This window comes from Fibroporia radiculosa (genome assembly GCF_000313525.1).
Source record: "Fibroporia radiculosa TFFH 294 genomic supercontigs, scaffold6696, whole genome shotgun sequence".
Classification (NCBI taxonomy): domain Eukaryota; kingdom Fungi; phylum Basidiomycota; class Agaricomycetes; order Polyporales; family Fibroporiaceae; genus Fibroporia; species Fibroporia radiculosa.
In genome coordinates, this window is record NW_012133441.1 from 40,839 (window position 1) to 64,277 (window position 23,439).

Genomic DNA, 23,439 nt, shown 5'->3' on the forward strand with positions numbered 1-23,439 from the left:
CATTCCACTCCGCTTTTCTACCACCTCATCTCGAAATGTCCGCAGAGTTAGGTACGTCCTCCTGAAGTTGTCTCTGGCTAGAAAACTGATTATTCCACAGGCGCAGGTTTTGTCCAAACGGAACGCCACGACACATATCCAGCTATTTCCCCTGCCAATGCTGACCTGAAGGGAAAAGTTGTTTTGGTCACCGGTGCATCGAAAGGCATCGGAAAGTCGATAGCTATCGCATTTGCCCAGGCTGGTGTCTCCGGCCTTGTCCTCGCCGCTCGCTCCGACATGTCTGCCGTGAAGGTCGCTGCTGAAGCCTCTCAACGGCCTGGGCAGTCGCTCAAGGTGATCACCGTCACCCTGGACGCGAGCAACCTGGCGCAGGTGGACGATGCCGCCGCCAAAGTGAAGAAGACATTTGGGCGGTTGGACATTCTCGTGAATAACGCGGGCTACCTCGGCGCATACGGCCTTATTGGGGACTCGGATCCACAAGAGGCGTGGAAGGCTTGGTCGGTGAATGTGCTAGGCGCGTATGCAGTGACGCGTGCGTTCTTGCCGCTTCTGCTGGAGAGTGCAGACAAGACAATCGTAAATATTGGCAGTATTGCAGGGCTTGTGAAGATCCCAAATCTCTTTGCTTACCTGGTGCGTTATACTTGGAGTTTTGGGTATGGTGAACGCGACACTGACGGCGGCGGCTATTTATAAGACATCCAAACTCGCACTTCTGCGATTCACAGAGCTGCTGATGACAGAGTACGGCGAGAAGGGCATTGTAGCGCACTACGTCCACCCCGGTGTGATCGAAACCGACATGGCCGATCAAGTTCCCGAAGTCAAGACGGGTGGGTTCGGTGTCACCGACACACTCGAACTGCCTGCACATACGCTTGTCTGGCTTGTACGCGAACGGCGGGAGTGGCTAGCCGGACGCTACGTTAGCTCTCAGTGGGACGTGGAGGAGCTGTTAGCGAAGAAGCAAGAGATTGTCGATGGGGACAAGCTGAAGGTGAAGATGGTCGTGTAACGCAAATTCGTACTTCTCGTATCTACCCTAATAGAACAGATGGACGCTACGCATAGAACTTCTTCGAAAAGTCCTCAAACGAGGTAAATTGAGCGTCCGGATAAAGTTCTCTCGCATCTAATGCCCCCAAAGCTTTGGCATTCTCGAGCGTGTTCTCACCAATGAAGTGCAAGCTGAGCATGTACTCTGCATACGCCCAGGTAGCATGTGATGCATCGTCATGCGTTTTCGCGTACTGCGTCTTTCCATCCTCTGCGAGCTTAAGAAGCTCCTCACGGGATACCTGGTATCATATCGTAAGCACCACATACGCAAAATGCATATAGAAGTGAGACGCACTAATTTGCGCTTGGCTCTCAATGCTTCGCACTCGCCAGAATATCTCTCCGAAATATCCTTCGCCTCCGTAAAGGTCATTTCTTCCTCCCAGACGATCACATAGTGATTCAGCGTACGGGGATCAGCAACGATCCTCGCTACAAACGGCCCGACGTGGTCGACATTCGTGAGAAGCTGTTTCTTGCGCCCACTATCGAATACCTGTTCTGACCACGGACCGAGCAGCGACGGGTGAGCAGTGGTACCCGTCACAGTGAGCTGCATCCACCAGCCGATATCGATGAACGTGTATCCAATGCCCAGCTTCTGGACATACTCGCGGATGTCCAATTTCTGACCACAAACGTATCAGTTGCGACTGATTCATTGGAAATTAGTATTACTTACCGCGTCGTGGAGGGCACGCACGCCGCGCCTGCCGGGAGTCCCGAAGTCGCAAGGAACAACACGCTTTACGCCTACTTCCTTTGCAGCTGCGATGATCGTCTTCTGACCGTCGATTGCGGTGGCAGAAACGGCGCTGATGAGGACTTCTGCGCCAGACAAAGCCTCCTTCAACTTCTCGAGACTGTCGGAGCTGGGGTCCGTTGCACGAATCTCTACACCTTTCGCGCGCAGCGCCTCCACCTCGGGCTTGGATATTGATCCAGGCCGGGTAATAGCGCCAACTCTCTGCAAGAAACAAGACCATCAGCCAGCTTGTACTAGTATTTTCGAGTGGCACATACAAACTTGCCGCTGTCCAGAAGTGCATCAGCAATGGACTGCCCCGTGCGCCCGGTAGCTCCAAGGATGATGACAAGAGGTAGAGAGGCCATGATGATGCGTGAGTCTGGTTGCCTGAGGGGTTGTTGCAGCTCATCTCGTTCACTCGAAGCTCACTTTATAGACAAAGTAACCAGTCCGATACCGGGATATAGGTCGACATTCTCAATCCTGGCGCTGACTCATGATACTGGGAATTGCGTAGCGAGTCGGGCATTCTACCAAGTAGCGTATTCTGCCCTGATTCCACAGCACCTCTTGGTGTGAGGAATCTGGATCAGGTTATGTCTAAGTGCCAATAGTTCAATGCAATATGGAACTCAAAGAGACACACTTACTGTGTCGGTAAAGTTGTCACCACGGTCACAGTTAAACAAATCTGCCTTTGGCGCCAGCAATCTCAGATCTCACTAGTATCGGCGCTAAGCTGCCGCGTCTGCAAGAAGCTGTAGACTTGTAGTTCCGAGTCGACACTCCATATGTGCGCTCGAATCTTAGGGTCTAAGTCTCGGTGGACCGGTTTGTTTCTAACATTTTCCTCACGACTATTGCAAATTAAACTAATGTATTTCAACGCTAGTCAGAATATGAAACCCTAGTATGTATGCACCACATACACGAGTAGTATGTCGAATCTCGGTAATTTGTGAAGTAGGTGACAACTCAGCATATGCGCGCATGACAATCATGGCTGAAGACGGCCGTGGCATACCAATTTAAGACATAGGAAGTCCTTATCAAATGCTTCAGAGCCTATGCAATGAGCGAACAGTCTTTGATTCATATGTTATTTGGGGTTGCGACTACCCTACTCGCAGCGAATTTACAGACAAGGTAATCTTCGCCAATTCTCACAAAAGGCTCTCACGTAATCTTCTACTATAATACCTAGGTGCAATTCTCTAGCATCCAGCATTGCCAGAGCGAATTCTCCAGTGAATTCTCAGAGGAAATGCATACCGATTATATACTGGAATTATGCCGAGTGAGCGTATTCGCCCTCACCCTCTGTGATTTCAAACTGCGCTTGACCACAGCCGAGCGCTGGACAACATTCTCCAGGGTGAGTCGGAAATTTTCTGAGTCAGTAGGCAAATCTATCGAATAAATTTACAGATACAGATATCTGTGCTTCGCTCCTTTAACGGCCAGAGGTTGTCTCGAAAATATTCAGAGCTTCGAATTGCGTCTTAAAGACCTCCCATATGATGACTTATTGATCAGTTTTCGCTCATCGGCGATGATCCTCACTACAACTCAACCGATGTGGATCATGTCGGTGAGGGGAAGTTGCATTCGTCACCCAACGTCAATGAATGTACATACGACTCCTAGTTGTACGACGTCGCGGATATCCACTTTCTGGATATAGGAGGATCAGCTGCAGCTTCCGACGCAAGTCTGCGATGCAGGATATTTTACAGGCTCATGGGGATTCTCCATTCCGCACCCGACGTACTAAGCCGCATGGGATGGCGCGCTTCACTTCATCCGCTACGACAAAACTGAATATTCGGTCCGTGAGCACTATGGAGGTGATACTGCTAAGGAGCACCTCGAGCCCAGCAAGCAACATGAGCCTTTCGACACTACCTAAGGTGAAATCTACAACGCAGATTCCCAAGCTTTTCATGCTGAGTTTGTTCACTTCCGACTTCCGCAAAGAACTTGGTTGGACTATAACGCCCACACTCTAGAGATGATAAAGTGACGAGTTCATAGAGTCACCAGCAGCGCATCAGTGATGCTCGGCCTAGTATGTCCAGTTGCGCCGAAGACAAAGACAGGGGTTAGGCGGGATACGGCAGGTATCTTTGATACTTGACAAGTCGCTGTGCCTCATCAGCCTCCTTTCTCCATGTCTTTCACGTATAGATATGTATGACCAACCCTGTGTTAGTGCATAATCTCTTGCGACATCATTATCCGATTTCGGAGAGGAGCCTCGCAAGTACCCTGTCGTTCGATCGCTTGATCGATAGGATGCTGCCTTCAGTGACGCTGAATCATTCACCATCTTCCCCCCCGTCTTTTCCCAGACCCGTCGTCTGCATTATATTTGAGGCTCGTCTCGTTTGGTCCAACACACAAGAGCTATAAATGACCATACACCTTTGTAGCCCAAGTCGATCGGACTCCGCCTGAGCTATGTAAGATAGCTGAGTTAATGTTGGCTGTGATGAGCATCCAATTACAAGATATGCATACAAAGCTATGCCCTACTCCTCGCCAAATACCTCCAGTGCATCCTCCGTGAGACCGCCGCCGCCTGAGGCACCGTTCGCGTCAAGCGGTATCGAATCGTCCACCTCCCCTTCAGCATCCGCGTCGCCACGCGAGAGAAGGTACATGGGGTCCATGACCTCCGCAAGCACCTCCTCTCGCTCGGTCTCTTCTTCCTGGCTCATCCGCGCATGTGTTATGTTAATCACGTCCCACTTGTCCAAGTACGCCTCATATGCCTAGCTCGCGATGAGACTCCGTTAAGGACAGCGGCAGCAGGGCAAGCCACATACATTATTACGCTTCTTCTTGAGCAACATCTTCCGCTCGATATTCTTATAATACGCGCCCTTTGGCCTGCTCTTCCTGTGTTTTGTATCTTCGTCGCCCTCGTCGGCGAGGTCTTCATCTCCGTCGTCGATAACGAGCAGGAACTCGTTCGGCACTTCCTGCTCCACTTTGACAGTCTCGTAATCTCGGACGAAATGGAACGGTGTCGGCTAAACAGCGGTGGAAAGATAGGGATGGCGTTATTCGACGAGAGTGTGAGATTGACCGACATGACGCACCTCCTCTTCCTCCGTCGCGTCTGGTGACCGCGCCAGCCGCATTTTCTTGAACTCGACCGCGAGTTCGTCTTCTTTTGTGAGGTAGTACGCCAAGAAATGGTCCCCGTCCGACTCCATGGGCCGCAAGATGGCGCAATCCAGTCGTGGATCTTCCACCTGGGATATCCGAGTGCGTGAGCAACTCGAAGCAGGGTAAAAGAAATTCACACACATCTGGTGGCCGCTCCCCAGGCCGCTCTGAGAATCTGAACAGATCGTACGCGTTTGCCCAGATCTCCGCGTCGGGGAAGATCTCGTATGACTCCACAGCTGTGACATTGGGCTTATTGGGATGTCTTAATGTCTTCAAATCGAAGTTCTCTGTCACGGCGAACGACGCTTCGATATCGCGTATCTGCGCCGACCGTGAGATGTCAATAGCAGCATCCATGTTGTGTTTACTGTTGCGATAAAAAGTGAGGAAGATACATATAGAGCCCAAATAGGACGTACGCCTCTTGTGAGAGCGAGGCTCGGGTAACTCCCTCGCGGCTGAGGTACTCTGTTTTCCGTAGCCACGGTACGTTGGGCATCATTGTCTGTGAGGACGATGGTGTCAGCCCTGACGTGCTGAATCCATTACTGCTGAATGGAGTAGACGTGGAAGGGTCTGCGAGTAATAATTCGTCTTTCGGATCGAGCACCGGCGGATTGTCAGGATCCGGGTTGAGTTCTACAGGTCGTAAGCACGGTGAGATTCGGTGTGCTGGGTGAGGGCGAGCAAGAACCCGCCACGAACCTCCAGGTCCCCCAAGAGATACACGTACCAGAGTCGTCACCGTTCTCCCCCCACAAACACTCCCATCGCGATAAGTCCAATGGCATGCCGAGGTCTCCGTCGACAATCATGGGCAAGGGTGTGTCTGCGGCAATGTCGTCCAGAAATTCTGGTCGTGCATAGCGCATGGGGTCGGTGGGCGTGTCGAGCAATTTGGGAGGACATGGTGGTGCCGGGAGAGGGTTTGAATATCGGACACGGATGAGAAGGTCGAGCTTGCTAGGAACAGCACGCTCTATTGTTTATTTTGGCTGTGCAAGTAGCATACTAACAACGCACCTCTTCTTGAAACTCATGCTGAGGGACCCGAACCAGTGGGTCTATGTGAACGAGCGAGAGAGAGCACAAATTGCCATTTTAGGACCAGATAAGTTGCATTGCTATCCGAACTGAACCGATACAGTACAGATCAATTTGGCCCAACCCGCGTGCCGAGCCGAGCGGGCAGCGATCAATTTCACACCGTATCTTATCAGATAATTGACACCCGCGGCGCCCTCCTTGTGAATGCCTAATGCAGCTCTCTTCTCAACCACCATGACTGAGTCGACCGCGACCGCTGTACTTCCAGAGCCTGAGGCCGCAGCCCCCAATCTCTCCAAAGAAGGTGAGCTGCAGAGAGCTCTGGGCCTGGTGCGCTCTCACCGTATGATCCACAATGCAGAGGGCGATCCGCAGAATGCCTTGACACGGCAGTTCACCGACGAAGAGTGGAAGGCGGTGAGGGAACTCCGGGTGGGTATCCGTAGTTATTTCTGTCTGGATGCGCTCACGGCTGAACGAGGGCGCTAGGGACGCCTTTCCGCCATATTCAACGAGGCATATCCCGCGCGAGAGACGGCCAAAGCGGGCCCCATCACGCTCTGGGGCGTGAAGATTGACCCGGAGAACGCGAGCGACGCACGTGTGAGCGTTGTCCTCGTCAAGTTTCTGCGCGCGCGGTGCGTGGTGGGAGCGATCTCGGACATGCACGCAGCTTACGCCCGTGACACCCCAGGAACCTCAACGTCGCCGACGCGCAGAAGATGCTGCTCGACACACTTCGCTGGCGAGAAGAGTTCAAGGTCGAGCAGGCCTGCGCGGAGGAGTTTCCGGATGGGATCTTCGGCGGGCTCGGCCGCATCTCTGGCCACGACACGCATAACAGGCCGGTAGTGTGCGCCCTCGCCCTTCGCTGACGCAGCGGCGTGACATTGACCTGATCCCTCCACTCTGTACAGATACAATCTCTACGGGGCCAATAAGAATCTAAACGCTGTGTTCGGCGACGTCGAGCGGTTCCTCCGGTACGTCCGCCGGGCTCGCACTTGCCAGGACCTGCGATACTCACGTCATGTTCCCGCGGCGCCATTGCCGCTGTAGTTGGCGTGTCGCCTTTATGGAACAGTGCATCGAGCTGCTTGACTTTGAGACGGTCGACCAGATGGTCCAGATCCACGGTGCGTGGGATGTCCGCGTGCCTTGTACTTTCGCCCTCCGCCGCTGATTTGCGCGACTGCGTCTAGACTACGACGGCGTCTCCATGATGGCGGGGAGAGATGCAAACCAAAAGGCGGCCGCGTCCCAGGCCAGTGCTCTCTTCCAGAACTACTACCCCGAGTTCCTGGTGCGTCTCTGTGCCTGAGTGGCCCCCGGCAGGCTGCCGGACTCTCGCGCTCACTGACCGACTCTCCCATGGCAGTCCAGCAAGTTCTTCGTCAATGTGCCTGGCTTAATGGCCTGGGTCTTCTGGCTCTTCAAGCCTTTCTTGTCTGCCAAGACACTGGAGAAATTTAGCATGGTGGGCAGTGGCCCAAAGACTATCGGCGCGGCACTTCTGCCCCTTATTGATGCTACACAGCTGCCAAAGCGGTATGGTGGGGAAGCTGACGACCTCGCCTAACACCGTGCATTGCTATCGGCCACCCACCATGGATCTCGGGGATCTATCCCTCTTGGATTACGGCTCTGGTCACTCGTCCGGACCTCATACCCTCATCTATTTACCCACTCAGTGTTCTGTGTTCTCTGCTACATCTAATTCTCACTTCAATTAACTTCGTTTCCCATGCGTCCCAGGCCCCACACCCAAGTCCGAGTGCAGCGTTAGCGATTGCACCGTAACTGTATGGTGGTTCGAGCTCCCTCCATGCGCGCGCACGGAACATGTGTTCGCTGACAGCCAAAAATGAATAAGAAACAATAAATACTACAGATACTATAAGGTACAGATAGCAATACACATGTTTACGTTCGCTCTCCTCGCAGACGGCGCGCCAGGGCCTGCGCTCCGCATTAGTCAACTTGCGCCGAGGGAGAAGGCCGCAAATTCAAACTCACCAAGTCTTTTGGCTGGATCGTGACGCGCTTCGCGTGGATCGCGGCCAGGTTGGTGTCTTCAAACAGCGAGACGAGATACGCCTCCGACGCCTCCTGGAGGGCCATGACGGCGGATGATTGGAAACGGAGGTCAGTCTGTGTATCGCTGCGTCAGTCACTGCGAGGACATTGAGGCGCGTGGAACTGCGCACCTTGAAGTCTTGCGCGATCTCACGGACAAGACGTTGGAAAGGAAGCTTGCGGATGAGCAGCTCGGTCGACTTCTGGTACCGCCGGATTTCACGCAGGGCGACGGTACCGGGACGGAAGCGATGGGGCTTCTTCACACCACCAGTCGCGGTCTGAAGACATAGTTGAGGATGTTGACTGCTAATGACTGCAGGAGACTTACTGCTGTTGCTGTCTTGCGTGCAGACTTTGCCGCAAGTTGCTTACGAGGTGCCTTACCTGGAGCGAAGCGGTGAGTCTACATTCGGAGTCTGAAGAGTCGGGTTATTTGATGCTCACCACCAGTAGATTTACGGGCGGTTTGCTTGGTGCGGGCCATTGTTTATGATATAGAGTGATGCGGAAAGTTGGCGGAGTCCGGAAAGTGCTGAGCGGGCGGGTCGAGAGGCGGGAGGTAGATTGATCGGTAGCTGAGGGTATGCGCGCCTTTATGGAGGCGCGACGCGTCCACAACGCGTCCAAACACGTGCCACCGACGCGTTGACACGCATTCAACAAAATAGAGTTTGGCCACGTGCGGCGTGCCGCCCACGCAGGGTATATAAGGCGACGGGCGCGGAAAGCGGTGCCCAACTGTTCCCTCGTCCCCGCCGCCTCTATCTTCCGCGCTATCGCCGCTCTACGTCTCTTTTGCACCTTTTAAACTTATCAATTTTCCTGCAACATGTCTGGCCGTGGAAAGGGTGGCAAGGTGGGTTCTGTTCGCAAGGCTAGGGCAAACGGAGCGCTCATTCGATGCTTTCTTTTGGGTAGGGTCTCGGAAAGGGTGGTGCTAAGCGTCACCGGAAGATTCTCCGCGATAACATCCAAGGTGTGTAGTATTGGCGCCTTGGCTGGTTCGTGTCTCAGACGATGCTTCTTCAGGTATCACGAAGCCTGCCATTCGTCGTCTTGCGCGGCGAGGTGGTGTCAAGCGTATCTCGGGGCTTATTTACGAGGAGACGCGAGGAGTGCTCAAGATTTTCCTGGAGAACGTGAGTGCGCGTGTTGTGCCGCTGAGTTTGCGAAGCTGAGCCAGGTCTAGGTGATTCGGGACTCTGTGACATACACGGAGCACGCAAAGCGGAAGACGGTGACTGCGCTGGATGTTGTGTACGCGCTGAAGCGATCGGGGCGCACGTTGTATGGGTTTGGGGCGTAGGAGGGTGCCGGGTATTGTTCGGTGTATTTTTATCTAGTGTACAACAGGACTTGTTTCGTCTTCTGTTCTGTGTGCGACGAGAAGTGTGTTTGCATCTTCCGGCAGCTGGGTTGCGTCTAGCGGCATGCGATGTGTAGTTCACCGCGAGGGTTCTTGTCCGTGCATTCCACCACTGCCGGGTGCTGAGCCTGTCCCTGCCCGGCGAGGCCGCTGGGTGCATGGCCATGGCCGTCGGAGGGGGGTCGTCGAGGACTCGGAGCTGCCTGGCCCTGCGCAGGGACTTCCGAGCGATCTCTGTCCGCGCTGCCGTTGGGGACAGCGAGGCGAGCTGGGAAGGGAGCGCGCATTCTCCGTGATTTATCCGTCTCCAGAGTGATAAATACCGTCTGGACTATCGCCTTGATCGCGCTGCCTCCTGCTGCTGCCCGTCCTGCTCGTGGAATCTCGGCTCGCCTCCTTATGAGCCCTCGGTCCGCCCGTGCCCCCTCCTCGTCCCCGGCGTAGTCCTCCTCCCTCCCCCATGACCGCCGCCCTCCCGAACGAGACCCTCTTCGCCGTCTTCGAGCACCTCCAGCCCGACGTGCTCACCCTCGTGATCCGTGCATCCTCCAGATTCCAAGCGATTGCCGAGCGGATCCTGTACTCCAACATCTCGATTCTTGAGCTGCTTCCCGTCTCTTCTCCCGTCCCCGCAAGGACCCAGCGCTGCTGCCAGTCCCTCCTCGCCCACCCCCACCTCGCCCTCCTCGTCAGGTCCCTCAACGTCCGATGGCAGACAGACCCCGGCCTCCACGACCAGTACCTCCCCTTCGTCGACCCCGTCCTCGACCTCCTCAACCAGGCCCTCCGCACCCTCGTCCAGCTCGAAGACCTCGACCTCGCCCTCGGCCTCATAGGCACCCCCATCGGCGTCCAGGACGTTCTCAATGGCTGTCGTTTTCCCGGCCTTCGTTTCTTCGCCATCTGTGGTCTCGGCCGCGGCAGCCTGCCTGCAAAGTACTACCCTGCAGAGTCCACCGTCGAGCCCTTTCTTGCCATGACCCCCTCCATTGTCCACATGCGCCTCGTCGATCACTACGGTCCGCTCCATCTCGCCCCACATCACCTCCCCGTCCTCTCTGCCTTTCGCGGGACCCCCTTCGCTGCCGCATCCCTCATCCCCGGCCGCCCCGTGCGCTGTCTCTCCCTCGTCGGTCAGGAGCACATCACCGACATGGAGCTCTCCAGGATCGCTCAGGGCAGCGTCAAGATGTGCTGGCTCGACATCAGCGCCGTCCCGCTCACCCCAAACGTGCTGCGTGACGTCTCGCACCACCTAACCAGCATAGAGACCCTCAAATTCAAGCTTGCCCTGCGGCACACCCTGCATCACTCCTTTACCGGAATCGTGAGTCCAATTCGTGCTCCAAATTTCGAGCCGCCCGCACACTCCGCTCACTGCCCTGCCATCTCTAGAGCATCCTCGCAGGCCTCACTCCCGTCATCGGCGCCTTCCCTGCTCTCTACCAGCTCGACCTGTCTGCCTCGCCCGTCTCCAACTCTGGCTCGGGCAGTTCGCTCGAGGAGACGGCGCTATGCACGACGTGGGGGCGCAGCTGCCCATCCCTGCGCTCCGTCGTCTTCCCGTCCAAGACCGAGTGGCGGCTCACCCCGGAGCGCATCTGGGTGAGTCAGTCCGCGCCGCGCTACTCGCGGCACTAGGCCGGCCAGACCCCCGACGGGTAGCCACCTGCGGCGGACGCGGTGGCAGAACCCGGTGCGCGCGGTCTCTCCCGCGGCGTGTCCACGCTCACGTTTGGTCTCCACAGACTTCTCCCCTCAGGGGGCCTGGCTTGGTAGAGGCACTTGGCGTGCCGAGGGGACTGGACGGCGGCACGCGCTGCGGGCAGGCAGGCGGACGGCGGAGCATGCGCTGGCCGCGGCTCGAGCCTGGCAGCGTGCGTCGTGATGGATACTACTACTACTGACTACCCCTGCCCCGTGGGCTAACGCCCCGAGCGGAAAAATGCTTAGCATACCTCCCATAGTGTACTTGCAACGGACGGCTTATCGCCTTATAGACCGGATGGATGGCCTGGATCTGACGGACGCCCTCGGCGGGCTCATACCGGCCACTTGTGACGTGCTCGAGCCTCGGTCGGACGCACCCGCGCATTTGCCGCTTTGTCGGTGGTGTGAATGAGCCCGGCATGTGTGTGGGGTAAATGCCCCCGGAAGTGAATGCTCGATAAAGTATGGTTCGTCTTGTACAGTTTGATCTGGTTCGTACGCGCAGCAGGAACCAGCGCAGCGAAATAACCATGAGAACGCAGCTGCAACCCAGTGACGTAGGCGAGGTGGGAGCAGGCGGGCATGGTGACCTTCATACGGAGAAAATATATCATATTGGACACCGCGTATAAGAATATCATAGGCAATGAAAAGACTGTCTTGCCCTGCGCTGCATAGTTTGTATTTCGTCTGGCTACCCGCGTACATCTGCATCATAGTCCAAAGCGGTCTGCATGGCCCAACCTGTGCTCCAGTCTACGAGCAAAACATACTTTCACAACGATCGGGCTCTCTCGCTTGATCTTCAGGCCAAACTTGTCCCAGTCAGGGGGAATCGTCTCCGTGTTCGGGCTCTGTTGCGCACAGAAGGCTCGCAATGCCACAAGTGGCCCCGCAAAAACGGCAGCCAGACTCGGAGTCGGCATCGTATTCTTGCCAACATGTTGAATTCTGTCGGATCTCTGCTCTGAGCACACAAGTACCCAGAATGACGGCACTCACTCACCTGATATCCCATGAGATTCACCTCGAGCGGCGCGTCCGGCTGTTAATTTCGGACGCGTTCGTGTTGACATGTGCCGCAGACGTTTGAGCTCGATTCCTTCAAGTGGAACAAAAAATCGCGGCCGCTGCATTTCACGACGTAGCATCGTCATCCAGAAACCCTTATCATTGCCAGTCCAAGCAGCTCTCTCATCCGCCTTTCGAGCATGACAGCTGCTACGCTGAATCATCAAAGGTAATTCACCGAGCCGAGATCTGTACAACGCAAGGCAGATTCAACGCCCGGTCCACAGAACCGAGGCACAAGAAACGCTCACCTCTATCTAGCAGCTCCTCCAATACCTCCGCTCGAACATTCGCGCGCTTATACGGTATATGCGCTGGGAATACAGCCCACAATTCTCGATCGCCTCACAACAGTCGATAACAATGGGAGGGATGCACGCTTGGTCCCGTGTCATTTGTTCCAGCAGGTCGACGCCGGACGCTGGTTCGCCCCTGCCACATCCGCAGTGCGATCCGCCAGGGTGCCTGTTGCGTGGGCAGAAGGAGCCAGGAGCATGGCGCGGATCTCCTCCGAAGACTTATCAGAGTTCAAGAGCCCCAGGGTCGCATCCTGGCCGGGTGCTTCAGGTGGCTGTTGTGCTGGCAGCGTATTGGGGACTGGGGTATATCCGCCGTTGTATGAGACAATACCAGCGAGTGCTGGGATGTCACTGTATGAGCTGCTGGAGGCTACTACCTCAGAAATGGTCGGACGTCCGTGATGACAAATTTTCGACTTCGTCCCGCCAGGCTGACAGTTTCTTCTGCTTGGTGCGCTTGGTGTACGTACCACAGAGCGGTGGGATTCTTGGCCGTCTACTAGAGAGACCGCCGAAAGGTGCACGGGTCATGAAAACCTTCAAGAGCATTGTGTCAGTTCACAAAATGACAGAATGACAGAATTCGAGCCTATACCTCAGAATCCACCGTTGCAGACGTCCCTATCTGAATTATGCGGCCATTATCATGCTGCGATGGAAAAGGACTCCAGGGACATCCAGCGCATCGACAGACGTAGCAGAGAGGCCTACGATTATTTTTGCGGTACTTGGGTTACAATTACTCCTGCAAGTACGGAGTTGGACGGGCAGGTGGGCCGCGTGACGGTTGGTCTCCGTCATCACGGTTTCGCTGAAATACTCATCAAGGGGTTATATTCCCTAGAATATTTGTTTAGTATGAACCAAAAACTAAACATCTTTCAGATCCCCGTTCATAAAATTTTTGTCAATCATGAAGTAATGATTGCGCCCTTCTAATCCCCGTCCATAACGGCAAGATGTAGATATTCAAATTTTACGAATTGTCAGAGACCCTTGCCGCTCAGTGGCCACTATTACAAGAGATCAAACACTCACCACTGGCAGTACGAGTCGCTCGGGTTCGTAATACTCGAATGGCAGGTAATGCCCAACACTTGTCCGTCCCGTCGTCTCATTGACCACACAAAAGTCGATCAACGTCCAATCCACGCCCAGAAACGTTTGATACTCGGGTGCGAACAGAGACGGGCTTCTAGACAGCTCCTGCAAAGCATCTGAACTCCTATATTTTTGTGTCGTTTCCTTCGGCACAAACATCCAATTGAAGCCGTTTCGCGGGGCGCTCATCTTCGCAGCGATTTGATTCCAGAATTTTGTCGCCAACTTGAATTCCAATTGGTCCACATCGTGCATGAGCGAAAGATCTCGCTGCCCTCAGCCGAGCACAACTTGTATGTAGTGATGGAGGCATACCGATAAAGTCAATTAATCGGGCAGATATTCCTTCTGTGCGTACAGATTCCTGGAGAGGCGGCGGGATGTGATTGCATATTTCGACTGTCTGAGTGTACGAACGCCCTGCAACATCACGGTACATTGCCCTCCTTAATACTTACATTGCATTAAATGACTCACACGCTTGAAGAGGCTTACTTCAGTACCGCGATCCCCACCACGATTTACATCACGGCGGGGGCTGTCAGCGAGAGGATACCCGCGAGCGAAAACTTTGACCTCTGGGCTTGTATTTCATGGCAGTTATGGTACTCGGATACTGCTAGACGACGCTGGCGGCTCAATGAAGGTTATCGTGGCGAGAGCCTTGCAGAGTTGAAGAGGGACTGGCATCCCATCTGCTAATGGGCATCGAGTGAGGAATCTTCCATGAGACTCGTCTAGAGTGAACGAACTGACCTTTATTCGATGTCACCCGGTTATTATTACCGTCATGTCTACGCAGAGCTTTGATGAAAATCTTCCAGCCGAGCCGTACCGCACCAATTCTACCGTGAAGTGGTGCCTTTGGTCTGGCTGGCCGCTGAGAAGGATGCAACGGTGCGTACGTTTCATAGATAGACTTGAAGAGATATTGCATGGATAGGCGTGGCAACGTGTTCTCATGCGCCGCCACTGGCCAGCACACCTGTCAAAACTCCGGATGCGCTGCCACCGTAATCACTCGCTGCTAGTATATTTGGGAGGGCATGGAGTGAAGTGAGGTCTGCAGGAGAATGCGGTATTATCAACCGACTAGATCCACTACCTCAGGACTCGGACGCGTGGCATCGAGAACAACTCATCAAGGGAGGAACGTATTAGCCGCCGAGTCAACTCTGAGAATCTAGATGATTACGGGACGAGAGTGCTACTGTCACGAATGTCCATAACTGATCTGAATTTAAAACTACATTGGAGACCCGAGAGAATTAATTTAATAAGATAGGTATCAGAACTACAGTGCGACCATAATACAAGCGTCCGAAAGAGAAGGGCAACGAGCACAGCTCGGCGGAAGATGTGGCGAAAGACAGTACCATAGCTAACGGGGTTACGATGACAGCTATCTGAGGGGTGAGGCGAGAGGATACAGTGCAGATGCGGGTATAATATGAATCCAAGTGCAACACAGAAAAACATAGAAATGGTGGAAGGCACGCGAGGCGGCAGTGTGGCGGGACACGTCTCTAAGCCTCCTCGTTCTCGTCGACGAAGATGTCTGTATAGTGTTCTAAAATCGTCTCAACCGCCTGAAGGTTCGCGGAGTCAGTAGAGGGGATGAATTGCTGACTGAAAATGTCACCTTGTTCTGCGCGTTAGCGTCGGCAATACCATTCGTCTGATCGTTTGGATTATGCGGAGCTGGACCGAAGAGGGTTGGGCCGAATACAACACTTAAATTATAATATCCCATCGAGTTCACCGCTTCATATTGGGTAACCCTGACAGTCATATTCATGAGTACGAGCCCGGGGCAATTCCTAACCTCCGACTTACTTGTGGAGATGGCCCATGAAATATTTCAGCGTCGCATAATTGGGGTCCGGCAGTTCGTTGATACGTTCGTGTAACCGTATATGTCGCAATCGCTCGTTTTCGATATCTATACGGGAGTCAGTAACGGAGGACATCGAACAGTGTGCAAAGTGTAATTTACATGCGGCGTCTATGAAGGCACGATGCAAGTTCGTCGTAAACAATGGATCGGGTAGCTCTCGGAACCACATCTTCAGGACACTCGTGACATTGCTGGTGTCAGTAGACCATTCCTCCAAGTCCAAGTTCACTGATTCAAGATCTACGAGAACCAAAAAGAGTATCAGAAGGGAACATGTCAAGCCAAGCTGTGGAGTTAAGCACCTCTATCAAGCATTTCCTTTAGCTTATTGATCTTACTTTGCGGGCCGCCGACGCGGTATAAACCCTGAGACTCCAGTCCATACTTCTCTAGCGCCTCACAGCACTTGACCACAATAGGCGGGACATCTACATCGTCCCTTGCCATCTGTTCGGCAAGGTCGACACCGAACGTCGGCCGGCCTCTGTCAGTTATCTGTGCCGCGTTATACACACGCGGGGGAGGAATCGGTGGGAGCTGAAGAAGCGAAAGACATAAGATGAGAGTGAGACTGCTATACTCAGAAGCTTACTATATCGTCATCCCTATCATCTCGACTAGGTCCGCGGTTGCTCGCATATTCGTGAGTGAACGAGTAACTCTGCATGTAAGTGTTGAAGTCTGTGCGATTGTCAATTGCTTCTAGAGTTGCCTTCAATCCTGGCGGGGCTTCGATCCACTCGTCAGTCGGCATCGTAAAGTAAAAGAAGGCGGGAGAACTACCGGTTTCGTCCAACGGTGTCAGCGTGAGACCGTCCTGTAAAACAGTGCTTTCGCACAGGAATCCGTATCGAATGAGGTGATACTGCAGACCAAGGTCAATCTCGTCAACACACTCCTTCAATGCCTGTTCCGTTCACGCTGTCAGTAGCAAGCCGCATGTATTGGGGAAAACCTATTACTCGAAGGAGGCGTGGGTACTGGAAGTTGTAGTATTCTTGGCGAATCCCTTGGGTTTTGTGTGCCGCATCTCGAAATGCATCTGATTCTCGGGACATACGAGCTCGAACATCCTCTTCTTGTCGTTGAAGCTACACGGCAGAAGGTCACATCCTGTGACCACATGAATTGATTTAGACATACGTTTCCTGGATTTCTTCCCTTCAGCAGCATGCCACCTTTGGCTACAGCCTTTCCAATTGCCCTCTTGCCCCCGACTCCGCCTGGAGATCGCCCTTGAACAGGCGTGTCCCTGTACGGCTCACCCTCTTTTTGCATCAGAAGACGCTCGAGCTCTTCTGCAGTTGCGTCAAACTTTGCTTTGCACTTCTCCTTATATGTCGTGGAGTCATTTAGACTTTTCTCATACTTGTTGGACATGTCCTTAGACTGAAGACTCGTCGATACAGATATTTCTCAAAAAGAACCGATACCTTACGCACCACCTTCCTGTTTTTGTCTACCTCTTTAATCAGAACATTGAGGTCTTCGCACATTTCGTGCAGACGCGCGGCAAATTGCATCTTGTTCTGTGCAATTTGTTCATGGTTTCTCAGAGCAGAATGCCATGCCGAAACATAGGACCTAGGGGGAGATGAGTTCATATGTTCTATAGTCAGATCTGAACTTGCTCTACCCAGCTTTCCCGTCACTGGTAGCATACGCATCATTGGTGGCTCTGGCCAATTTGTGCAAATTTCGTCCGTACTCTTCTTCCAGCATAGCGCGTTTCTTAAAGAATGTAACAGCCTCCTATGGAACCCGTAAGACAGAGACAGGGACGGTTAACCTTCAGTCATGTATTATTGAAATCACGATCTTTTGACTGCGGCAAAGTGCTCGCACAGCTTAAGCCTCGGGGCATGAGATGTGTATGAACAATGTGGCGATACGTGCACAGTGCAGTTCGGGGTGCATGGGAGCTCGTGTTCGGATGACGAGAAACAACAGCAGCTGTGACATGCCTACCTTACATGATGCAAGACTCTGCTTGATCCTGTCGTTGAGTAAAGGTATACCACACTATAGAGTGGCAAATTGAGGATCAGAAATCCAGCAACTAAACAAAATTATTCGAGTACTCACATTGAGCTTACACAGCGCCCTCAACACACTCTCGTCGAACCCTTGATCCACGAGCGCAACGCTCTCAATGGTACCCGTCCCCTCTGAGGCCCCGGCATGTACACCTTCACGCATCTGCGAGCTTGAATACCTTCCTGGAGACTCCACACTTGAGCGGGGTGTCGAATCTGACTTGGTAGGCGAGAGAGGCATTCCGCCGTTCGTAGCAACCGACTCCCCCGACACTACAGAGTACGCATTGCGCTGATGTAGGGAGTGTTGATTGTCGGAGGCATTGTCCCAGGAGGATGGAGAGTATCGCTCCTCGCTCGCTGCCATGATTGCCGGGGAAAGCGTCTGACTCGCCACCAGGGAGAGCAGCCAGAGAGTTGAAAGTAGTGAGGAGAAGCACAGGCGCAAGTGTCAGTGGCCAGGGCAAGTCCTCGCGTAGATCACGTTACATAATCGGAACTCGGGCGACGATCTAATCAGATTCATGGCCTGAATATTCATTGCATTGTTCCTATCCACACCTCGACTACTTCGCCTCCTGCACCATGCCTTTCTCCGACCTGCACAAAATTCACCCCAATATCTTTTGACATCTCCCACAGAGAACGCTCTGCCGGATCTCGCTCTTTGTAGCCTAGAAGAATGAGCGGCCTCCGCCACTCAGACGTCGATCCCAGTTTGATCAGTTTCGACAATGTGCGGATGAGTGGTGGAAACGAAGATGTGTTGTAAGTTACATCAGCCATTCTGCATCAGCCGGTCAGTGATACACCCCGTGGAAGAACCGGTGAATATAAGTACATTATTGCATGAAACCCGCCGGCAACACCCAAGACCTCGTCCGGTAGCTGTTCTTCGTCCCAGTCCAGGACCACTGCGTTGGGATGCGAGGATGATGACGGATATACCGCATTATTTGTAGCGATATTATGTTCGAGAAGTGGCATGGCTGACGCTGGGCGTCGAGATGTAGATCAGCGAATGCGGTAGATATAGCACAGTATGATGAGGATACCTAAGTCAGTAGTGATAATGCAGCCTTCGTCTGAAGGATGAGTTGCGGAGCGGAGAGCCCCCAGCGCTATGGATACAATGCCCGTACCAGCACCTATAAGTAATACATTATCAGATTGATATTGAAGTTGTGCCACCATCTCACGCACCTAACTCCACGATGCGGCGAGGTTGGGGGGATAGTAAGGCATCCCTTAACTCAATCAAAAGAGGAGGGATGTCGCCGTCAGAATCTCCGTGCGCCAAACCCACTATCCACGAGCTTAGACCAATACCACTATCCCACACTTTCTATAATTTCTTCGAAGCGTTATGGCCATACTGCCACAGGTTATGAGCCCACCGACGTACTTTATCCAGGTCAAAAGACGTCTGTTCCTTGACAGATATGAAAACTTGTTGTTGAGGACCTGTCGGTATTCTGTAGATCCGCTCGACCTGCTCCTGCTTTCCGGCGGTCGGGGCTCCAGTTTTACCTTTCGGATGCAGGCTGCGAGCACTAAAGAGTATTGGCATAGACATAACGGGCAATGGGCGTTCTCCGAGCTTCAACGACTCCAGATTTATAACGTGTGGAAAGCCCTGTGGATGTGCGGTGAGGACGAGGCGGCATAGCTGTCCCTCTCGAATCCCAGAAGGGAGTGGGACGGGAATCTCCTTGTAAGCACTCCCCTGCCGCCAAATGGTCAGTTTCTGAGGCTTGGTAATCTCCGGGAAAGCATTGGATGCGCCATTCGCGCGGGGCGGGTAAGACCAAGCATAGAAGATCTCCTGAGAATCGCCGTACAGTTCGGTGCGTAAATCGTTCGCGACCTGAGGTGTAACTGGGATCGTGCCAAACGGAGCAGCCTGCAAGGGCGGCGGACGGAGAAAAGAGAGATAGTAAAACATTGTAGCGGCTGCGCTAACAGAATAAACCGCCTGCTGCCAATTCGGATAATTTTTGGCGCGATGAGAGCGAGCGAGCGCGCTGGGGAAGATCTTGCAACGGCGAACTCGCAATACGCTACGATCACGTGCATTCTGGTCGGAGTCTTCTCCGGCGAACTTGCGATGTTCTCATCCCATTGACTTCGACGCATATCTGTCGCAACTGCTCTGAATTCGGAAGACGCACCGGAGAGCAGCATCTGAACAAGTGAACAAAAGTCTTCTATTATCCAACAGTAGACCCCAATTGCGCTTCATTACCAACATCGCGGCACGAACGTGTTTGCCGAAAACATTCGCGTCGCCCTTCTCGACTCTGTCGATTTCCGCCTTACATGAGCCTGTAAAATTTAGACTTCAAGATACCACCTTGGAACTTCTCCCATCCGATTACTGGGAGTCTGGATTAAACACACCGGTACTACTTCTCATTCTCAATCTAGAGGTCGCTTGAAAGCACACACACTACTCTGCGTCGGAGGGACGTTGCGCGCGTCGAAACCTAGATTAGCCTTGTAGCAGCCGCATTGCTGATTTGCCAGTAGTCTCACCATGCTCTGGACATTGCGCCTGGGCAAGACGGTCCACCGTGGGTTTTGCCGTTCATTCTCATCTACTTCGAAGCATCCTTTTCCACGAATACGCTCCTTGGGTGACGTGCATAGCTCGCGGCCGTCGCCTGAAGCCCACCCCGAGCCTTCTCCTCCAAGCGATCCCATCTCTTTCGTCGAGCGAGTCAGACGTCCGGGAGCCGGGAGACAAGTTCTCGTGAGTGCTTTCCTATCCTACGTGCGAGACATTCATCCTATCAGTAGCCCGTCTAGTTCTTCATCTTCGGGTCAGCTCTGATATATGGCGTTGCTGCTGAACAAACAAACTCAAATACTCGTTATTGGATCGAGAGGCTTGGGCAGTCGCGGGCAATCTGGGCCGTAAGAGCACCAGGTAATGACGAAATCCGGAGGGCGAGATTCCTTGAGCTCCGCATGGTATGGCTATTGGATTCCGCACAATGTCCTGCTACATTCACGCCAATACACAGAAATGGCAAAAGGGTTTGGACAGACTCCAACAAGCAATTTCGGGTCTGCCCGAAGACATAAAAGCGATGGTCTCCTACAGTTATACCCAGACTGCCGACTACTTTTTGAAGCAACGTGAAGGCACGCGGGTATGCTATATGATTGGGGCGGTGAATGGGCTCGTATGGCTCGCCTGGCAGCTTCCACGTCTACATCCAATCATGATGAGGAACTTCACACACCATCCGCTGTCGGGTCTATCATATACTATGATAACTAGCACCTTCAGGTAAGCTGCCCACTTGCGAATAAGGATATTGCTCTGATGCCCCTCGGGTGCATTAGTCACAGCAGCTTCATGCACTTGTTGTTCAACACTCTAGCCTTGTCAGGCTTCGGTGAGGCGCCTTTCAGTTATAGAAGTTGGTGCCGCTGATCACCTCTGTCAGGTGCATATGCCCACCATTATCTCGGTCAAGCACAGCAGAGCGACTCTGCACGTTTACCGGAATCTACCGCTAACTGGCACTTCCTGGCATTTTTCATTTCTGGTGAGCTCGTATTCGACCGTGCTCAACGTCTTCTGATCACTGTGTTGTCAGCTGGCATGTTTTCCTCCGTAGTCTCACACGTCGCCGCTACCCGGCTCACTTACCCAAGGCTTGTCTCTCGGCTGATGTCGTCAAAGCCTCTAACCGCATCACCGTTTGCAACCTCAGCGGCCGCTGCAGCTAGTCTAGAAACTGTAGCCTCAGTCATCAGGCCGTCTCTTGGTGCCTCGGGTGCCGTCTACGCTGCATTCACCATGACCGCCATGGCATTTCCCGAAACGCAAATTTCACTGATTTTTCCGCCCACCCCACCAATAAGTATACAGTATGGCATGGCCGGCATGGTGGCCCTTGACATTGTTGGCATCTTACGTGGGTGGAAGTGAGTTGAGCAGGGTGCTTTGACTGTGTTTCTCAACTCATGGACTGGCTCCAACAGAATGTTTGACCACTATGCCCATCTTGGCGGGGCAGCATTTGGTTTGTGGTACCATGCATATGGACCTCAAGCCTGGGAGTCGTTCAGGCGCATGACCCTGAAAGCTTCACCTTCACCGCGGTAGCAATAAGCTGTATCGTGCGGCGATCAGCCGATTCAATAGAGCATGCATAATGACTATCACCCCTCAATGCCGCACTATACTTAGGACACGACCTGGCGGAGTTGGGATGCCTTGATGCGATTGTTGGTGTGAGAACCGCGAAGATTGTCTGAGTGAGCACGCTGGGCATTTGCAATGGCATTTGTGAACAGAGCATGTTCAATCTGGCGCAAGTAAGCGAGAGCCTTGGTGTGCTCTCGAAGCACCGAACAGCATCATTATGGAGGGGGCGGGACCCAGTGCAGACCGAGTGCGTGGTACTGTGTGCGACGACACCTATACATGCTGCACCCTTCCGGGCATGGACGTCCACTGGCAACCCACACGAACACACCCCATTCAGCATGTGCGCATGATGAAATCACCGGGCACGGAGAAGCAAGGCACGGGGCGCGATAGTGTTGGTGCGATCGCCCCCGGCAGCTCATACGCTCACACGGACGCCTCCTCTGTATCCTCTCCAACAGCATGCGAGGACAGAAGAGGCATCCGCGACTCTTCTTTGCGCTCGCGCAGGCCGTCGTGCCAGGCACGGGGCGTGCTCTTGTGTATATCCGGGGCCTGCGCGGCAGGTCATGGGGTGGCTCCTCGGCCCATTTCGCGACCTGGCCGGCGGGAAACACCTCACACGCCCCCTCCGCCGCACCGTCCCGGTCTGCGCGACGGGCGCCCGCACTGGGTGGTCTGCTCCGCTGCTGGGTGCGTCGCCGCTCTGCGCGCAGAACGCGCAGGGCGGCGCACCCGTGCGGGGAGGGCCGCGCGCAGCAGCAGGCCGCACCCGCCCTCGCGGCGACAAAAGGCACAGTCCAACGCAGTCCATATCTGCATTCATCAAAGGCGTGTCAACGCACCATCGGAGCACTGCTCGCATCTGGGGCCAGCGGTCTCGCCGAGGGGGTGGCAACCGTCCTCGCACAGGAGTCCTGGCGTCCAGGTGCGAGGCAGCGCCGTGCGCAATTTGGGCCCGGTCTGAGCGGCTTACTGTACAGCACTCGTGTGCAGCGTGGGGGGCGACACCCAGGCTGTCATCCGGGCGACGGCGTCCGGTCCAGGCCAGATATCGGCGAGATCAGCTCGGGGGACAGGCCGCATCACGAAACCAAGTAGAGTTTGCGCCCGAGAACTGCACAGGCCCGGGGGCAGTTGCACTGGCGGCGACGTGGGTTTTGCCGGACGAGTCGGGCCAGAGGACAAACGGACGACTGGGGAGGGGCGACAAGCCTAGGGAAGGATCTTATCAGGGCGGAAGGGAGTTGAGTGAATGGATTGGTACCAGCATCGAATGGGACAGCACAATCGCCGCACATGCGCCCCTGCGCCCCTCCTGAGACCCTGCTACGTTTCTGCGCTCATGAGGCGAAGAGAACACCAGCGCAGCGACCCTGGTCCCTATCGGCCTTCTCTATCAGTCGAGTTCTGTTGGAAAGGGTCGGTCTGCAAGAATACAGCACCGGCGCGTCAATGATTTTGTTTGTATCCATCCAGCTAGCGTTGGGGGTCTGGCTCTACCGCAGTTCACCCGTGGTTAGGGGCCAGAACAGAAAGTCGACGAGATAGCAGCCAGCAGGGCTTCCATACACTCCCAAGTTCCCATACGTATCCAGTGGCGCATCGCCGTCTTGAACCCAATCAATACCTGAGAGAGAAGTCTAGAGAGGACGTGGATCAATGGGGATAGACACTG

General features: G+C 54.0%; 10 protein-coding genes across 10 annotated transcripts; 5 read left to right on the top strand and 5 right to left on the bottom strand.

Moving 5' to 3' along the window:
• Nucleotides 1-35: 35 nt before the first annotated feature.
• FIBRA_06339 (uncharacterized protein) lies at nucleotides 36-1,021 on the top strand (the record flags this gene model as incomplete). The annotated part of the gene is made up of 3 exons (XM_012328070.1): nucleotides 36-51; nucleotides 101-639; nucleotides 704-1,021. The coding sequence occupies 3 exons, from the start codon at nucleotides 36-38 to the stop codon at nucleotides 1,019-1,021; spliced, it is 873 nt and encodes a 290-aa protein (XP_012183460.1).
• Nucleotides 1,022-1,067: 46 nt separating this feature from the next.
• On the bottom strand, nucleotides 1,068-2,178 carry FIBRA_06340 (uncharacterized protein; the record flags this gene model as incomplete). Its single annotated transcript, XM_012328071.1, has 4 exons — nucleotides 1,068-1,304; nucleotides 1,361-1,693; nucleotides 1,748-2,032; nucleotides 2,089-2,178. The coding sequence occupies 4 exons, from the start codon at nucleotides 2,176-2,178 to the stop codon at nucleotides 1,068-1,070; spliced, it is 945 nt and encodes a 314-aa protein (XP_012183461.1).
• Nucleotides 2,179-4,344: 2,166 nt separating this feature from the next.
• On the bottom strand, nucleotides 4,345-6,030 carry FIBRA_06341 (uncharacterized protein; the record flags this gene model as incomplete). Its single annotated transcript, XM_012328072.1, has 7 exons — nucleotides 4,345-4,587; nucleotides 4,642-4,848; nucleotides 4,918-5,073; nucleotides 5,129-5,357; nucleotides 5,410-5,629; nucleotides 5,724-5,953; nucleotides 6,014-6,030. The coding sequence occupies 7 exons, from the start codon at nucleotides 6,028-6,030 to the stop codon at nucleotides 4,345-4,347; spliced, it is 1,302 nt and encodes a 433-aa protein (XP_012183462.1).
• Nucleotides 6,031-6,271: 241 nt separating this feature from the next.
• FIBRA_06342 (uncharacterized protein) lies at nucleotides 6,272-7,616 on the top strand (the record flags this gene model as incomplete). The annotated part of the gene is made up of 8 exons (XM_012328073.1): nucleotides 6,272-6,341; nucleotides 6,399-6,469; nucleotides 6,527-6,675; nucleotides 6,732-6,890; nucleotides 6,955-7,020; nucleotides 7,097-7,173; nucleotides 7,240-7,340; nucleotides 7,416-7,616. 8 exons carry the CDS (start codon nucleotides 6,272-6,274, stop codon nucleotides 7,614-7,616), a joined length of 894 nt encoding a protein of 297 aa, XP_012183463.1.
• A 344-nt stretch (nucleotides 7,617-7,960) lies between these two features.
• On the bottom strand, nucleotides 7,961-8,600 carry FIBRA_06343 (uncharacterized protein; the record flags this gene model as incomplete). Its single annotated transcript, XM_012328074.1, has 5 exons — nucleotides 7,961-7,996; nucleotides 8,054-8,188; nucleotides 8,245-8,394; nucleotides 8,445-8,500; nucleotides 8,561-8,600. 5 exons carry the CDS (start codon nucleotides 8,598-8,600, stop codon nucleotides 7,961-7,963), a joined length of 417 nt encoding a protein of 138 aa, XP_012183464.1.
• Nucleotides 8,601-8,945: 345 nt separating this feature from the next.
• On the top strand, nucleotides 8,946-9,422 carry FIBRA_06344 (uncharacterized protein; the record flags this gene model as incomplete). The annotated part of the gene is made up of 4 exons (XM_012328075.1): nucleotides 8,946-8,972; nucleotides 9,035-9,092; nucleotides 9,146-9,255; nucleotides 9,306-9,422. The coding sequence occupies 4 exons, from the start codon at nucleotides 8,946-8,948 to the stop codon at nucleotides 9,420-9,422; spliced, it is 312 nt and encodes a 103-aa protein (XP_012183465.1).
• Nucleotides 9,423-9,942: 520 nt separating this feature from the next.
• Nucleotides 9,943-11,370, top strand: FIBRA_06345 (uncharacterized protein; the record flags this gene model as incomplete). The annotated part of the gene is made up of 4 exons (XM_012328076.1): nucleotides 9,943-10,809; nucleotides 10,878-11,087; nucleotides 11,148-11,178; nucleotides 11,231-11,370. 4 exons carry the CDS (start codon nucleotides 9,943-9,945, stop codon nucleotides 11,368-11,370), a joined length of 1,248 nt encoding a protein of 415 aa, XP_012183466.1.
• A 3,819-nt stretch (nucleotides 11,371-15,189) lies between these two features.
• On the bottom strand, nucleotides 15,190-17,963 carry FIBRA_06346 (uncharacterized protein; the record flags this gene model as incomplete). Its single annotated transcript, XM_012328077.1, has 12 exons — nucleotides 15,190-15,252; nucleotides 15,306-15,444; nucleotides 15,500-15,605; nucleotides 15,660-15,800; nucleotides 15,863-16,097; nucleotides 16,153-16,467; nucleotides 16,523-16,651; nucleotides 16,704-16,949; nucleotides 17,003-17,144; nucleotides 17,197-17,312; nucleotides 17,529-17,582; nucleotides 17,646-17,963. The coding sequence occupies 12 exons, from the start codon at nucleotides 17,961-17,963 to the stop codon at nucleotides 15,190-15,192; spliced, it is 2,004 nt and encodes a 667-aa protein (XP_012183467.1).
• A 170-nt stretch (nucleotides 17,964-18,133) lies between these two features.
• On the bottom strand, nucleotides 18,134-19,541 carry FIBRA_06347 (uncharacterized protein; the record flags this gene model as incomplete). Its single annotated transcript, XM_012328078.1, has 5 exons — nucleotides 18,134-18,383; nucleotides 18,438-18,591; nucleotides 18,652-18,744; nucleotides 18,800-18,941; nucleotides 19,002-19,541. The coding sequence occupies 5 exons, from the start codon at nucleotides 19,539-19,541 to the stop codon at nucleotides 18,134-18,136; spliced, it is 1,179 nt and encodes a 392-aa protein (XP_012183468.1).
• A 591-nt stretch (nucleotides 19,542-20,132) lies between these two features.
• Nucleotides 20,133-21,716, top strand: FIBRA_06348 (uncharacterized protein; the record flags this gene model as incomplete). The annotated part of the gene is made up of 7 exons (XM_012328079.1): nucleotides 20,133-20,348; nucleotides 20,405-20,569; nucleotides 20,623-20,891; nucleotides 20,948-21,000; nucleotides 21,052-21,153; nucleotides 21,205-21,535; nucleotides 21,593-21,716. The coding sequence occupies 7 exons, from the start codon at nucleotides 20,133-20,135 to the stop codon at nucleotides 21,714-21,716; spliced, it is 1,260 nt and encodes a 419-aa protein (XP_012183469.1).
• Between the last annotated feature and the right edge of the window lie 1,723 nt (nucleotides 21,717-23,439).